This window comes from Anser cygnoides, chromosome 2 (assembly GCF_040182565.1).
Source record: "Anser cygnoides isolate HZ-2024a breed goose chromosome 2, Taihu_goose_T2T_genome, whole genome shotgun sequence".
NCBI lineage: Eukaryota > Metazoa > Chordata > Aves > Anseriformes > Anatidae > Anser > Anser cygnoides.
This window is the reverse complement of record NC_089874.1, coordinates 109,602,501-109,617,675: the sequence shown is the minus strand read 5'-3', so window position 1 is coordinate 109,617,675 and position 15,175 is coordinate 109,602,501. Positions and strand designations below refer to the sequence as shown.

Sequence of the window (15,175 nt, the reverse complement as noted above, 5' to 3'; positions counted from 1 at the left end):
GGTGGTCAGTAAGAACTTTTCCAGCATTGTCCCTGGTCCAGCCCCACAGCACGCGGAGTGCTTGGGACAGGGGCAGCGCCTGGCTGCTTATCTTCTGTGGGCATCATTAAGGGAACTGTTTGTGCTCTTATTTTAAGCACTGACACTGTGGCACCCTTTGCGATAGGGTGGGCTCTCAGCTGAGAAGCAGGTTACCTGCAAGGAGCTGTTTTTTCCAGATGGATGAAGATGCAGAGAGAAAAGAGTGACCAATGACTTCAGTGGTGGAGAGAAACAGTTTTTGCATTTCAATTAGAAAAATGAAAAGTGCATGAATTTCCCATTTCAGTAGTTTCTGTCATCTGAGAAATAATGATCTGAAAAAAAATTGCAGGTCTCTGGCAGTCCCTCCAGCAGGCTGCCATTATTCACTCTAACACATACGTGTTATTCATCATCATTAATCTTCTGCTCCTGGGCTAGGATATATCCTATTTTGCTGCGAGCTGCCATGTTTCAGGTCAGGAGCTGATCCATCGATGGGGCTCGGATGCCTCTGCTTCACAGCAGGGTGTAATTTTGCTGTTGGGGACCCCTGTGAGGGTGACCCTGTGGGAAGAGGGGTGCTGGGGCAGCACCCAGCACAACATCCCTGCAGCACCGCCGTGCCTGGCACGCGATGGCCGGTGGCTGGTCAGAGATAAGAGGGGAAAGGTTATCAGGTCCCCCAGAGAATCTGCACTTGCTGTTTCTTCAGGCTTGGCAAAACAAACTCCGGTTTGTGTTATTGCCTGATGGGCTTAGTAGGGCTTCGTGACGTGACTTGGTGATGTCCTCTTATCAGGCATCCCTGCTTGACTTACTTTTAATCACAGCAGCGCGACGGTAGTCGTGGACCAGTGGCCATTAGATACCTGTCTGCAGCATCTGCGACATGTCGTCTGGTCTCCTAAAAGCTTCAGTTTCAGAGGCTCAGCTTGCACTGCCTGAGGCCCTAGTCCAAGACTTGCTGAAGTTAATGAAAAACCGTTGAAAATGGAGTTTGGTGTGATTTTGGCACAGAAGTATATTCCTCAGTAGAATCTGTTACTTAGCTATTTGTATATGGTTAAATCCCTGTACTTCATGTGCTGATTTATAGTAAAAAAACTCGCCTCTTTGGCTTTTTTGGGCCAATAAGTATAATAAAAAGGTATTTCCCCAGAATATTTTCTCAGCCTGCACTCCCCAGCAGGAGCACGCCATTGCAGCTTCACTCTTCCTGAGTGTTTTGCAAGGTTTTCCACATATGAAGAGGTTCTTTGTAGTAGGCAAATCAAATACGAAACACACGAGGATGTTCCTGCTCTGATGTACCTCAGCATGCCGAGTACCCAGAGATCAGAAGGACTTTGGAGTTACTGTCTAAAAATTATTTTTCAGAAGCTGCGTCTCAAATCGTCTTCAGACACCTCTTTCACTAGGCAGCAGCATCAATACAATGTGCGGATGGGATCAGTTGAGTTCTTCCCTGTAATTTATGTGTTTTGGTGCGTGGTTCAACCTTAGGACACAGCAGCTGGCATCAGCTGTCAGGATCTTGTGAAGGCAACAGCGCTGCTCAGCTTTTTTATTTCATTCTGTATTTGAGCCTGGGTGCGCAGCATCACAAGCCAGATAGCTGTAGTGGGTTTTTTCCACTTCATTGAAGAAACATACATATTCTCAGCAAAATGTGCCTTTTACAGCAGGTACATAAAAGTGCAAAGAAAAGGGCATAATTTTATAGTCTTTGAGAGAAAGTCGTCAAAACCAAGTGCTGTCACTCTTCGTTTGTTATCATAATAATTATCATAATAAAAATACCATGTAAAACGTGACTAGGGTTACAAAATCAGTCAATTGAAAGGTTAGGAAATAGGAGAAGAAATGTTTCCCGAGCAGCCTAGCACGGTGCAGATGCCATCCCTTGCTGCCTGCTGCCTCAGACCAGGGCTGGTCCTGGCTATGGTGACTTTCCTGCACTGCTCTAGCAGGGCCTGCAGTTTCTGGAGGGCATGAGGTTTCTTAAGCAGAAGAATCTCCTGAAAACCAGCCACAGTTGTGTGCCAGCAGCTCACCCCACACAGGGAATGGATGTTTTGAATTAGACTAAACAAAACAGAGGAGTAATACATAGCAAGGAGACAAAGCATGTGTCTGAGCAAAGATGTCCTAGTCAATTTTTCTGATGTCTGATTCATACAAAAACTTAATATAAGAGGCGATGATCCAAGTCTCTTATTCCTGTATCCTAAAATCAATATGTTGCTTGAATAAAGGTTGTTGCCTGGGGTTGTTGCTATTGGAGTGGTCTGGACTGGTAAAACTAATCTTGTGGTTTCAAGGGAGTATGAGCGGGTCATCCGCTTTCCGTCTTCTCTTCTGTTTTGCCCGCAGATAAAATGTTATGTTTGGTAAGGAAGTCTGTATCCCAAGGAAGTACAGCAGCTAGGCCCCACGTAGGATGCAGCTAGGAAGGGCTGAATACCAGTAAAGATGAAGCAGCAAATTCCTCCCATGGGCAGGAGCTGATTCCCCCAGAGATCAGCTCCCCATGCGCTGGGGAGGGCTGGGAAAGCTGAGTGTCTTGGGCAGGGTCTACAGAGCAGACCGAGGAGCATTATCCCACCCCACACTTTCGTACACCTCCCTAGGAGCTGCTCCGAGAGGTCAGAGAGCTTAAAATGGGGATTTTGCAATTATACCATCTCTCCTAATTAATAATTTCTTTCCCTACTGGCCATTTCCAGCTGAAATTGGGATCCTAGGTAGCCTAACACTTTTCTCCTGTGATGGTAACTTAAGCTTGAATTTTATTTGTATAATTGATGGCCTTGTTTTTTCTTTGAGAACTCATATTTTTGTGCTCGAACTGTGACTACTCCCATGGTACGCTGAATATGCGTGTCTTTGGGGTGATGCATCACCTGTCGGTAAACTGTTACGTGCATCAGATGTTATATAGGAATGGGTGTTACAGGTAACACTTATCTGAGGGTCAAAATTGTCATCGGTTACAACTGCATACATTTGCCATCTTTTTGTTATATCTAGATGAAAAATAGAAACCCTTTTTCTGAGGGCAGTGCGAAATAATAGATGGGCAACAGAGGATTACAAGGCCTATCTGGGCCATGTTCACTGGAGAGCATCTCAGTTGGCCTTTAATCTCTCTGCTTCTTTAGAATTTTATTTAATACTTTATAGAAACAGCAAGTTGCTCTAATCCAGGGGCGATTGAATGTACTTGTAGTTATAGTTGTCTGCTCATGGAAAAAAATTCTTTCCATCCCCAATGACGAAGACAATCCTATAGCTGTTGATCCATTAGTACAGAAAGTGCAGATGCTACACAGCTTTGTATATCTTTCTCTGCTAAAAGTTCTAAAAATACTCTTTTTTTTTTTTCAATTCTGTGCAATTTTCTCTTTACACCTATACCCTGGGCACTACAGAGATTTCAGAGCTGTGTGTTTTCTCCCTCTCCTGGTACTGTAAATTGCTGCAGTAACCTGCCGACCCTGTAAGAGCTTGGAGCTTCACCCGGCTCCCCTCCTCTCCTTTAACAGCATGGTCCAAACCACAGCTCTCTGCTTCACCTCATCACCCTGAAACTCAACTTTTGCTTCTCCAGTGCACTGAAACCTGGTCAGAAACTGGGACCATCAGCTATGTAGCATCGCTTTCAAATGCTCTTGGTGGCAGGGAAAGGATGAAGTCTATCTCTGCAAGCAATTGGGAGAGCAGGTTGCTGTCTCCATATGCATACCACTGTTTCAGTCCTCTGAAAAAAAAATACATTTACGCCAATAATAGATCAACTGTTACAGGAAATGTGATGCTACGTGTGCATTGATCAGCAGTAAATGCTCTTATGTTGTCTTCCTTCAGAAACATAAACTCCAAGTCCCCTTTCTGAGCACTACCCCTGCAGTGTCGTAAATCCAGCCCTGGCTGACTGCTGCTCAGCTGCTCCCAGTGGAAGGCCTGCAACAGGGCAGCCGGACACTTGCTGCAGCCCCTCATAAAGGATTTGGGTTTTAAAGCATTTTTCAGGGAACACAGGAGGAGAGGGCAGCTCTCTTTGTGTGTGTGTAGAGCACCCGGCACGTTTTCACGGGCTGCCTGCTGCACTGTAACACCAGCAAGCTCAGTCAGCGTCAGCACAGCACATACCTCTGGGATTATGCCCCTGCTCCTGAATGAGCTCTTTCCAAAAGGGTGCAAGCTGATGTGGCTCATGTCCCGTTTGCAGGGCCAGGGGCAGGGCGATGCTCAGCGGCTGAGGCTCAGCTGATGCCGGTCTGGTCTCGGCATGTTAAAATTTCCTTTATATATTGTGGCAGGTGTGATGTAATTTGGGTATCTTATGTCCAAACAAAGAGGGACTTTCACACAGGGACTTTTAAAATACATTTTAATGAATTTAAGAAGTTATTAACAAAAGCAGTAGTGCATAAGACAATGACACCAGTCAGAGTTTGGGATCTCAGCTGTCTGTTGCAGGATTTCAGTTATTGTATTAATAACGCCTATTACATCACTGTGCTATAACTGCTTACCTGTTATTACTATAATGATAATTTAGTAGTTACCATATTATTATAGCTGATTACATTGGTTTCAGGTCCCCTCGTCAACCTCCACAGGGCAAATACTAAGGGAAGCAGCCTGTTTTGAGGCGGCCCAGCCACCTCTCCCATCCCACACGCTGCCCTCTCGGCAGCCAGGCCTCCGGGCTTCCCCTCCGCAGCACCTCCCCGATCTGTCACACCGAATTATTTGCAAACACCCCTCCAGCTGGTATCACCAGGGGATCAGTCCACATGCAAGAGGCGCTGGGAAGCCGCGAGAGACAACTGATGCCGTGCGCTGGTAGTAAGAGGCAAAAGAAAGAGACTCCTCCAAAGCCCCCATTCATAAGCTTAGCACAATAGGGTAAAGAATGGTTAGGGAAATTTAAGCTGGTGCTGAAAGCTGCTCTGCTTTGCTGCTTTTTTTACAAAAGGGGTGGCTTTTATTCTGAACCGCAATGCTTATGATACTTCAGACATGGCCTGCTTCTCTAGGTCATGTGAATGATGAGTATCACCGCATTTAGAGGTTTCCAGTAAATGAAACACACATGGGGATGAATGCAGATACCGATCGCTTGCGTCAAGCCCTGTGTTATCAGGGCTTGGTGAGATACTCTTTTCAAGGGCCTACAGCAATTGAAAAGTGATTAGGATTTCATTGTATTTTCCAGTTCCACCCCGTAGATATGTATGACAGCCCACATGGAAAACCTGACGCCGTGCTGTCACTGAGTGGCCAGTGTAGTATGGAAGTGCGGGATGGCAGCTAAGCAAAATTCCAGTTGTACACCTGGTATTTAGAGATATATCAGGCCTTAAGATGGAGTGGAAGCCACCCTATCCTACCATTACAAAGAAGTATGTTGCTGCAGAAATGGGAAATGCTTCCTTTTCAAATAGATGAGTAGCAGTACTGGGAAATAGGTGCACAGTGGGGCATTTTTAAAGAGTTTACTCCTTAGTGGTTTGAGAGTAGTGTCCCTTGGCTTTGTCACCCTCTGCCATAACCTTCCCCTGTGGTCCAGCACGGTGCCCAGAAAACATCAGCAGTGAGTCCTTCCTGAGCAGCAATTAGTGCTGCAGTTAACGAACACTGCTTTACATTACGTGGGGATAAGTCCCCCCTCTGATAGCATGTTGCGAGTGGGCCCGTTTTCCTTCTGACTCACATTCTTGCCAAGCAGAGTTGCCTTCATCTAAATCACTGGTGCTTGGCGGGGTGTAACTGCTGTGAAGGGGTCGGTAGACTGGCCAGGCTTTAGAGTCATCCACATGCTGTGGGGCAGAGGTTACGTCTCACTGGATGTTTTGCTCATTGCTGGACCTGAGGGGGCTCAACATCTGAAGTTAGCTCTCGCTGGGGAATGCCAACATGCAACTCTTAGGCTTTTACCTTATAGACATCAGTAAGCTGAAAGCAGCCCGGGTAAGCTACTGGTGTATTTAGAGGAAGTGGGTTTGGTCACTCATGCGTATTTTTTTTGAAGTACTGTCAGATCTCTCGCAGGCAGTGTTTTCAAATGAATGCAAATGAAATTTGTGATAATCCATTTCAAAGCGATCGGTAGCAAGCCATCATTGCGCAGGGAGAGAACATTATTTATACAATTCATAAGCCACAGTAACGCTCGTGCATAGTTCTTCACACATCACAGTGGCAGAAGTGGCCTTCGGGCCAGGCTTTCCAAGCCAGCCTCTGTTTTCACGTTGCAGACATTGTCACTTCAGTGGCCAACTACTTGATTTTGCAGGCTCAGTTTGATGCACATATGATAGCAAGCCCACACCTGCCTGCAGATGCCAGACTGCACCCAAAATGACTTGCTCCTCTTGGTAGCAGTGAATAAAATGGCAGGCCAGTAGCTCCAACAGGCTCTAAATTCTCTCTTCTTTTTTTCCAAGTATTTGTAGCCTGCCTCCTGTCCACAGCTCTATTCGCAGCCTTCCCAGTGCTTACCTCAGTGTTAAAACTAGGGGCATATCTTATGTTGACATTCATGATTCCTCTTAGCTCAAGCTTTATTTCAACGTCTTACTGAACCTCTAATTCCAGTGTACTGACTACCCCTTGCTGTCCCCCACGTGTTGTCGCACTCTCTCCTTGCTCTCATTGCTCACTTTGCTGCACTCTTCTCAGATCTGCTAAAACTAGAGTTCACTGAAAGATGAAAATGGTCTCTTCCTGTCATCGCTAGGCTTCTGGGAAAGTGGAAATAATTGTGTCTCTTCCTGCTGTTAATACTGTACTCACTACATCCAATGATCTTTTGGGGAAGCTTAACTTTTAAAACACCAGGCAATTTATTAATATTCATTGAGTAACCTCTTTCCTGAGACACCGATTTTAACCAAAGGACTAACAAAGTCTTGTTCAACCACCACAGAGATACTTTTTAATAGATGGCCAACTCTGGGTGGTCTCTTGATTATAAAAGGTAGCACAGAAATGTTCCTCACAGCATTAATTCATATCAGCTTCTGATACCACCTTCCTGCACATCAAAGAGAAATGCTCCTCTACTGTACCACTTTTAATTTTAAATCACTTAGGCCTGTGGTGCCTTCCACCTATTTCTTTTTGCAGTGGCACCCTCTGCCCTCAGTCCTACAGAAATATCAGCTATATTGGTTGGCGTTTCCCATGCACGTGCAGCCTAGTCCCACAGTGGTACATTGGAGATCTTTCATTGCTCTCGTATAGGGTTTTTTGGTTGGGTAGCCCCTCGTGGTCATCCCTCTGTTTCCAGTCCTGCATTGACCAGCGGAGGTTTCTCCCTATCGTCCACTGATAGCTGCCAGAGGTAGATATTGCAGTCTTTCTCTTGCAGTCAGCCTAAAGTTGAGTCCTTGCATTATGGAAATACAGGGCCATCTCCCAGCCCAGCACTGATCAGAAGGCTGTTACGCAAATCCGAGCAGGTCGGTGTGAAAATGCACAAAGCGAGGCCCTGTCCTGTGGCATTATGTTAAACACTTGTTACTCTGGATCTGTGAAATCCATTTTTTCAGCAAGAAACAGAGTTTACAGCTCCCAAAGCCAGATCACTACCTGCCTGTTTCTCATCATGTCATGCATTTTTCCTACTTATATTTTATTTCCATTTCCCTTACTCTCCAAGTATTCTTCCTTGTAACTGAGCAAAGGCTGTATTACTGTCCGTCGCACACCACAACCCACCATCCTCCTAGCTTCTCAGGTTGGATGCTTCCAACTGTAGCTTTTTGTCTTAGTAAAAGCAAGAAGTTTTTAGGATTTGACAGAAGGTTTTGCATCTCCAGCATGATTGGTACTGATATGCTGCAGCAGTGCATGGAGGCCTCTGCAGAAACTGATAGGCTCATCCGTGACACCAAGGGCTTGCTAATTGAATGCAACAACCAGATGACATCCTTTCGCTTGTGGTACTCTTGCTTGAAGTCACACAGAAGAGCAATGGATATGAGGGCAGAGTTGTACCTGCAGCTTTTCAGCTGTATTGACCTGTCTTGTGTACCAGGGCAGGTACCGTGGCTGGTGGCTGCTTGCAGTTGCATCTCTGTTTCCAGAATAATGCCACACTGAAAACAGAAAAAGGGGAAACAGTAACTGTTTATCCTGGCTAAACTTGTGTAACAGGTTTTCATATGATGTTTGCAGTGTTTAAAATCTTTTTTTCATTAAACTGTTTCAGTATCCAGAAAAAAAAAAAAATATCTCTTACTCAGCTTCATTAGTTATAGGAATTCATGAGATTAAAGTAGAGAGCAGATTAGCAAAAACAAACTGTAGTATGTCTTGGGCATATGGTGCTGCGTATGAATGGGTTTTAACTACTTAACTGTGTATAACAAAGACCAGAAGAGGAGATTTGTCTTAGCGTGCCATAATTATAATTCGCAGTAGCCGCATAGCTTAACAGTCAGGAACAACAGAGGCACGGAAAGCTTTTGCTTAGATTTGCATGGTATGTGTCTGTGTCCCTGAGCTCACACCGTGTTCTCCACCAGCTGATGGCCAGGCATGAGAATGGGCTTAATTAATTAGCAGTATGCCTCTCCTTCCTTCCTTCCCCTTCCTCTTCCCTGGGCTCGAGTTTTGCAGACCGTTTACTGCGCCTAGCTGAGCTCAGGAGTACAAGGTTGCATCCTCACTTACGCACCTGTAAGCTCCACATGCATCCTGAAAATGTGCAGTGCAGCCCTGGGCTAAGGTAGGGTGCAGACAGGGGTATTTTGCTCCGTGGATGAAGGAGCTGGCACCAGTGTGGGTGAACCTGTGACAGCTTTGGGTTCACCTCAGCTGGCAATTGTCTGTCATAGAGCAAATATAAATAGAAGTAGTCAATGAAAGAGGCCATTGGGTTGTTCATTAGGGACTGTCACCCTTCAGGCTTTCTTTGCCTTTCTTGAAGGAAAAAAAAAAAAACAACTGTTTTCTCTTGGGTTGTGCCGAAGCCCGCTGTGTTGCTTGTTGGAGGGGTAAGCATGCCAAATAATTTCTGTGCCCAAAAGTGCTACAAGCCCCTGAGAGCCATATTAGAAGCAGTGGCCTAAACCACTGCAAAAGGGACCTGGAGCTGGCAGAAGGGGAGGCACTGCTGGTTGAAGTACCCAATATTTCCTTCTCCTGTGTGTATGGGGCAGGTTCAAGGGAAGCTGAAGCTCTGGGTGCCAACAAAGCAGTGCAGCCAGCTTTGAATTCAGACGATTCTGTAGTTTCCAGCCTCCTGCTTTTTTGCCTAACATCTGCTGTTCTCCTCTGGTACTTAACATACTTCAACCTACGCAAGTCAAATTTTTGCCATTTCTAAATAAATCCAGGTCACACTGGTTTGAGCTTGGTCCTGAAACACAAGCTTGAGAGAATTAGTGCAAATACCAGTAAGGTGGCTGTGCTGCACCTGCCCCTCCTGAGGAAAGCTGTGCGTTTCCATTTGAGGGTGGGAGGTTTCGGAAAACCGAGCAGGGGTGATGACATCATTTCCACGTCTTAAATGTAAAATTGTGTCTTTAAAAAAATGCTTATAAAGTGGTGTGAAGATTTGCAATGCCAAGCAAATCAAATGTTTGTAGTAAATTCTGAAATACATGAAGAGAATGACTTTTTTCTTTTCTTGGTTTTTATCTGGGCTCCTTGCGTGTTCGCTAGCAAGGACTAACCAACAATGTTATGCCACATAGCTTTAATGTGCGTGACCTTCCTTTTTTTGTGGTGCTTTCCTCTGAGGTTTCCACAATGTGTTTCACATCCACTGTAAGTAACATTCTTGGACTTCTGCCCTGGATTAATCAAACATAAATCATTGCCCCATACTGAAAGAAAGTTTTGCCAAAAATTGTGGTGGTCCAGAGGAGAAGAAAAGGGGTTTTTTTTGCCTCTGTGAACTTTTAACTGATTTTATTCCTTTCTGTTTTGTGTGTGGGAAATATTGTGCACCGGAAAATCCAGTGACAAGGCCCTGATCATCTTGTTTTCTCAGTGATTAATAACAAAAATTAAATCCCTCGCTGCTCAGGAGAATATCCTCACTTTCTCCTCAATTAGTTTTGTGGCGGTGAGCTCTGCCAAACTTGCAGGCTTTGTGCTTAGCTTATCAATAACCCAGCAACACTTCTGTTTCAGAGTTCCCTGAAGAGAAGAGGCAGCAGAGAAATGCACAAAGAAAAAAAAACACTCACCCAGGTACGGTTTTCAAGAACGTGCAATTTGTAGCAAAATCACATGGCTGAACTCAAAATTTCTTTCTATGGGTGTTGACAGGGCCATCGGGCACATTAACTAGAGTGCAATTAGGCCTTAATCTACTGAGACCTCCCAGAGATAATGTAGAAGCAATTTAGGACGCAAGCATGGTCTCCAAACCACGCAGCGTCTCGGGTTCGTTGTGCACGCTATCAGCAGGGCCAGGCAGACGGTTTCCTACGAGAAAGGAAAATGACCTTGCCTCACACAGTAATTGGATCACAGTTTAGGGACTGGCTAAATTTGTACGTGGTGCCCAAGTTGTTGCACTAACAAGAGGCGAAGCAGCCAGCACGGTTCACAGGCTGCAGCAAGGCCCGTGCCGCAGGCTGGGGCTCGCCCTCTGTCACATCAGGTGGGCCACTCGTGACAGTGGGCTTCCCCCTGCTCGGATAAAGGGCAGAGCCCGAGCTGGACCCTTTGTCTGCCTTTGGACACTGGTTTTATTGAAGTCTTCTGGGCTGGTCCTCCTCGGGAAAGCGCTCTGCACTGTTTCCTCTGCTCTTTGTGCTGACGGTAGGAGTTGAAGCCTTTCCCAGTACCCACACAGTTACTGTTTATAGACAGAGAGATGGGGATAGTGTTTCATCTCCCTGTGAAAGGAGCCAAGAGTGGCATCATTATCTTCACTAAAGAAAGGTTGAGCTTCCCCTGCTGCCCCTTTGGCAGGCTCGGTGCATGCAACCGAGACGTATGGCTTTTCTCAGAGTCGATGGAGTCTTAAAATCCCATTGATTCGTAATAATAGCTGTAATAAATTAGAACGTGCTGCACTTGAAATGGGCTCCATGTGCAGCTGAAGGGGTGGGGGTGGCCAGCCTGGGGGCTGCAGCCTCCATTCCTGGGGCACTACAGAGCGAGCATCCCTGTGGAGCGAGGACAAGTACTGAATCAGACCTTAAAATGGGGCACGAGGCTTTCTTCCTGCATCGCCTGTTATGAGTAATTATTTAAGTTATCACCGAGGTCAGAAAGTTTGTTTTCCTGTAAGTATGTAAGATGTACCTATGAGATATATGCACATGGAAATTACGAGTGAAGATACATGAAGGCATGGTCAGGTCCATTGGGGTTTGTGGGAGGCACTGTCCTTCCTTTCCTCATTCATGGAAATTCAGAGAAGTGCAGAGAAAATAGATTCATGTGCTTGCTTTCCCCACTCAAATCCAGACACTGGAACTCAAGAGCACAGGAGCAGCTCTACTTTGCCTCTGAAAACCTTACAAAGGACTTCACAAAATTAATGGGGTAACCGTGGGTCAGCTCTGCACCACTCACAACATGAGGAAGTGATCCCAGAAACCACCCAGGAAAAAATAAAAACCTCTACACCGTACTCACACATATTTATACATCACGCAAGCAAAGGATTTGTGTTTGAAAGTGGCTGTCCAGATTTCTTCAGCAATTCTTTAGGGTAGGAAGGATGGAGAAACAATCTTGCATACTCACATGTCCTAGCCTTTCAGCGCATGTCCTAGCCCTCTCCCAACTCTAGGACATTAGACAGAGCAGTCTCCAAACCTGGTTATCTGCTCAGAGTTACATGCTGATTGAGACCAGAGTGCACCATACCAAGTGCCCAACCTGGTTCAGCAGCCTCTGGGTCCTGGGGTAGGGCTTAGAGGGTAAGTACAGACACAGCCGGGGAGGTTTGAAGTGCTGCTTTTCAGGGGCAGCCACCCTAAATACCTAAAAGAGGTTCAAATACCTAAACTGAGACATCTTAGGCCAAATGCTAAACAGCTTTGGAAATGAAGGCTTGACTTACTCAAGCCAACGGGAGGAACCTTTTTGTCTTTTTTTTTAATCCCCATTACAAGTTTTTTGACTGAAAAGCAGCCACAGACTTAGATTCTTTAAATCTGTGCATCTGCATACTTACAGATACGTATAACATACGGCAAGACCGGTGTTTTTATGTACTGGGAGCTCATCATGAAAATTAGTGAGAGTATCACATCCACTGCAGGGCACAGCGTAAATTCCCGTGAAACTAATTGTCTTGAAGTCATGTAAAAGCAGAGTTGTTAGTCGTGCTTACCCACCTCTAGCAGTATTGAAGAAAAAAGTTTTTATTCAGCAGAATTGCAAAATGGAGCTTCTCGGAAAGTACCAGGCACCAGGCAAAACACAGAGAAAAGTGGTTCTCCAGCGCAAGGTAGGAGCGAGTGCTGGTGCTCACCTGGTGCTTGGGTGCTGGTCGTACTGCCCTGTCGTCAGACTCACAACCCCAACACGCTTACCCATCTTCTGCCTGGCAGTCCCCTGAGACGGTGGTGGTAGAGGAGATGGTGGTGGTCTCTATCTATCTTTGTGTCTTCTTGCCAGAAAAGAAATATCACATTTGGGAGTTTTTGATCAGCTCCTCATTCTCATCACATCATTTACATCGCATAATGAATTTAAGTTCATTTCTTTCATTTAAGTTTCATTTGTTTATCTCAACACTCTACATTTGCCTAAATTAGACTGCAGACTCTTTAGGGAGGAATCTGGGTTTTTTCTTTCTGCCTTTTTTTTTCCCCATTAACATCCCTCTGTAGTGCTATACAGAGTTGTGGTGCTATGGCATCCAAATATGCACTACCAGTAATCATTAATTTCCCATTTATCCTTAATGATCCTTTAAGTCAGTGACTAGCACCATTAATGACTGAACATTTTTGCACTGTTGTTCCTTCTTTCCTTTCAAGACAGTCTGCCCTACATACACCTTTTAGGAAAGTGTCCACATGCTGGATGTGAAATACAGAAATACAGTCAGGCTGTGCCATAGCCCAGCTTTCAGCCCTTGGGATTTGAGCCTCTTGTTCCTACAGAATCATGTAAAGACTGTGTTCTCCTTTTTTTTTCCTCCTTTTTTTCTCCTTTTTTTCTTTTTTACTTTTTTATTTTATTTTTGGCTTTCACTTCATTTGTGATTTAACTTGTAACAAACTATTCCTAATTTCTGTGATTTGGCCTCACCTTAGTTTGCCTTGTATTTCAAAACTCTACTTGCTTAAGTGGGTCTTGCCCCCTTGCTGTTTCCACTTGGTTTCAACTGATCAAGAAATGATTGATATTTCTGTACACAAAGTTTCAGAGGGACAGATGCATGAAGGTTGGGGTCCTACCCTTCTGGCATGCTTAGATCTTGCTGATGAATCTCTCCTGACCATTCTTTTCCTTTGGAAAAAAGCTGTCTGGGGAATGGGAGTTTCAGTAGTCATGTTTCCTGGCAGAGAAGCAGGGAAGATCTAGAGCTTTCTCACCTTTCCAGATGGGATCCATATTTAGTAGGCGAGATAAACATTCATCAGCTCTGTTGTTTCCTATGAAGCTTGTGTTTGTTTAATGAAAAAAATCTTGTTTGTTTCAGCTCTTGCAAAAGACAAAACTTATAAATGCGATACTTTTTTTTTTTCATAGACAAAGCCTAGCAATAAAGAACTGCTATTATAAGAATAGTTAACTGTTTTTGTCCTGCTGTAATAACATGCTAACTCCATGGAAGCACTGAGTTTGAGTTGTGCAGTGATGCAGAGAAAAAACATTGGGGGCCTGACACCAAATCCACTGAAGCCCTTCCCTTTTCTTCAAAAGCTTCAAAATGCTCAGTGCATTGTCTCTGTATGAGACAAAGTATGAGGCAGTGACTGCTATTTGTATTGACTGAAATACAGCCGGGAGAAGCTCCTGGGAGAAGCTGCCCCTACCGCTCACAGCCATGGGCGAGGTGTGCAGGCAGGCTGGTCATCATCACGGGAATGGTGCAGCTGCCTGCAGGTGGTGGCACTGATTGTCGGGCTCTTGCAGCCAATGTTAGACAACAAGCATGGAGAAGGACGCTGGATCACAAAGACATAATAAGGAAAATGTCGGATGTGATTATTGCCAAGCTTTTAACAGATAAATAAAGAAATAAAGAATAAATAAAGTGATCACCCCACCTGTGAGTGCTGATTTGCAGCACTGGTCTGGACGTAACTTTCCTTGTAGTTTCTGTATTTCCCTAAAAGCGAGGCCTACAGCAGGAGGGATAAGCTGATTTGTGATGACAGAAAACACAAAGGTAATGTATCGTGCAGTCCCGACCAAAGATGATGTTTTAATCTTACACCAGAGCAACCTACATTCAGAGTGACTCCAGAGCAAGCTGCATTGAGTTTTGCAAGATTCTAACGCGATATTTAATTTACAAGGTAGATCTATAAAGAGAAAAGTAATTTGCACATGTGTTTTGTAATAGTGTGGAAAGGAGGTGTGTATGTGAGAAGACAAAAAAAAAGCCCGTCTCCTGGAGGCTCTGCTTGCAGTCAGTTATATGCATCTTGTCTGCATTCACAGAAGACTCACATTACAGGTGCCAGAAACACAATGACGGGAGTTTCAGTTAGTCAACTGACTGCAGTTTTCTTTTGACTCCTGGTTATCACTGAAAACAGAATATTAATAGAAACTTTGGCTGTCTTTTAGCCATGTCTTGTTAATACCATGTAAGATAACCTTTTTGCTGTTTAAGATTTAAAAGTCGCATCCTGCACCAAGCAGAATCAGTAGGAAAGCTGACTGAATTCAGAAATATACAATCAATTACTTCTCTGTCTGTTTTTGTATTAACAGCTGAAATGAAGACAATTTATAATTAGTATATATTTAAATAGGATGAGGAGAAATTAATCTAAGTAACATAAAAGACACCAATGTGCAAGGATGTGTACTTTAGAAATTAAATCATTTCCTCAGATTGCTGAGCCATAATTAGTTTTGTAATTTATTATTTTTCTCTAATAGGCAGATCTGGGTGAACAGTTAACATCAGTCATGTTTTCTTCTGGATTTGGTTGCCATTATTAGGAATTGTAACAAAATGGTGCTTGTGAAAGACAAC

The 15,175-nt window shown here is 44.5% G+C and overlaps 1 protein-coding gene across 10 annotated transcripts in view; it reads left to right on the top strand.

Moving 5' to 3' along the window:
• MTCL1 (microtubule crosslinking factor 1) overlaps positions 1-15,175 on the top strand; it is a 104,269-nt gene that overhangs the window by 41,381 nt on the left and 47,713 nt on the right. For 5 of the 10 annotated variants that reach the window (XM_066992775.1, XM_066992770.1, XM_066992773.1 and 2 more), the window contains exons 4-5: positions 10,180-10,239; positions 12,383-12,460. In XM_066992775.1, coding sequence (XP_066848876.1) covers positions 10,180-10,239; positions 12,383-12,460 — 138 coding nt within the window. The remainder of the gene's footprint in view (positions 1-10,179; positions 10,240-12,382; positions 12,461-15,175) is intronic. The other 5 variants (XM_066992772.1, XM_066992776.1, XM_066992778.1 and 2 more) reach the window with 2 other exon arrangements.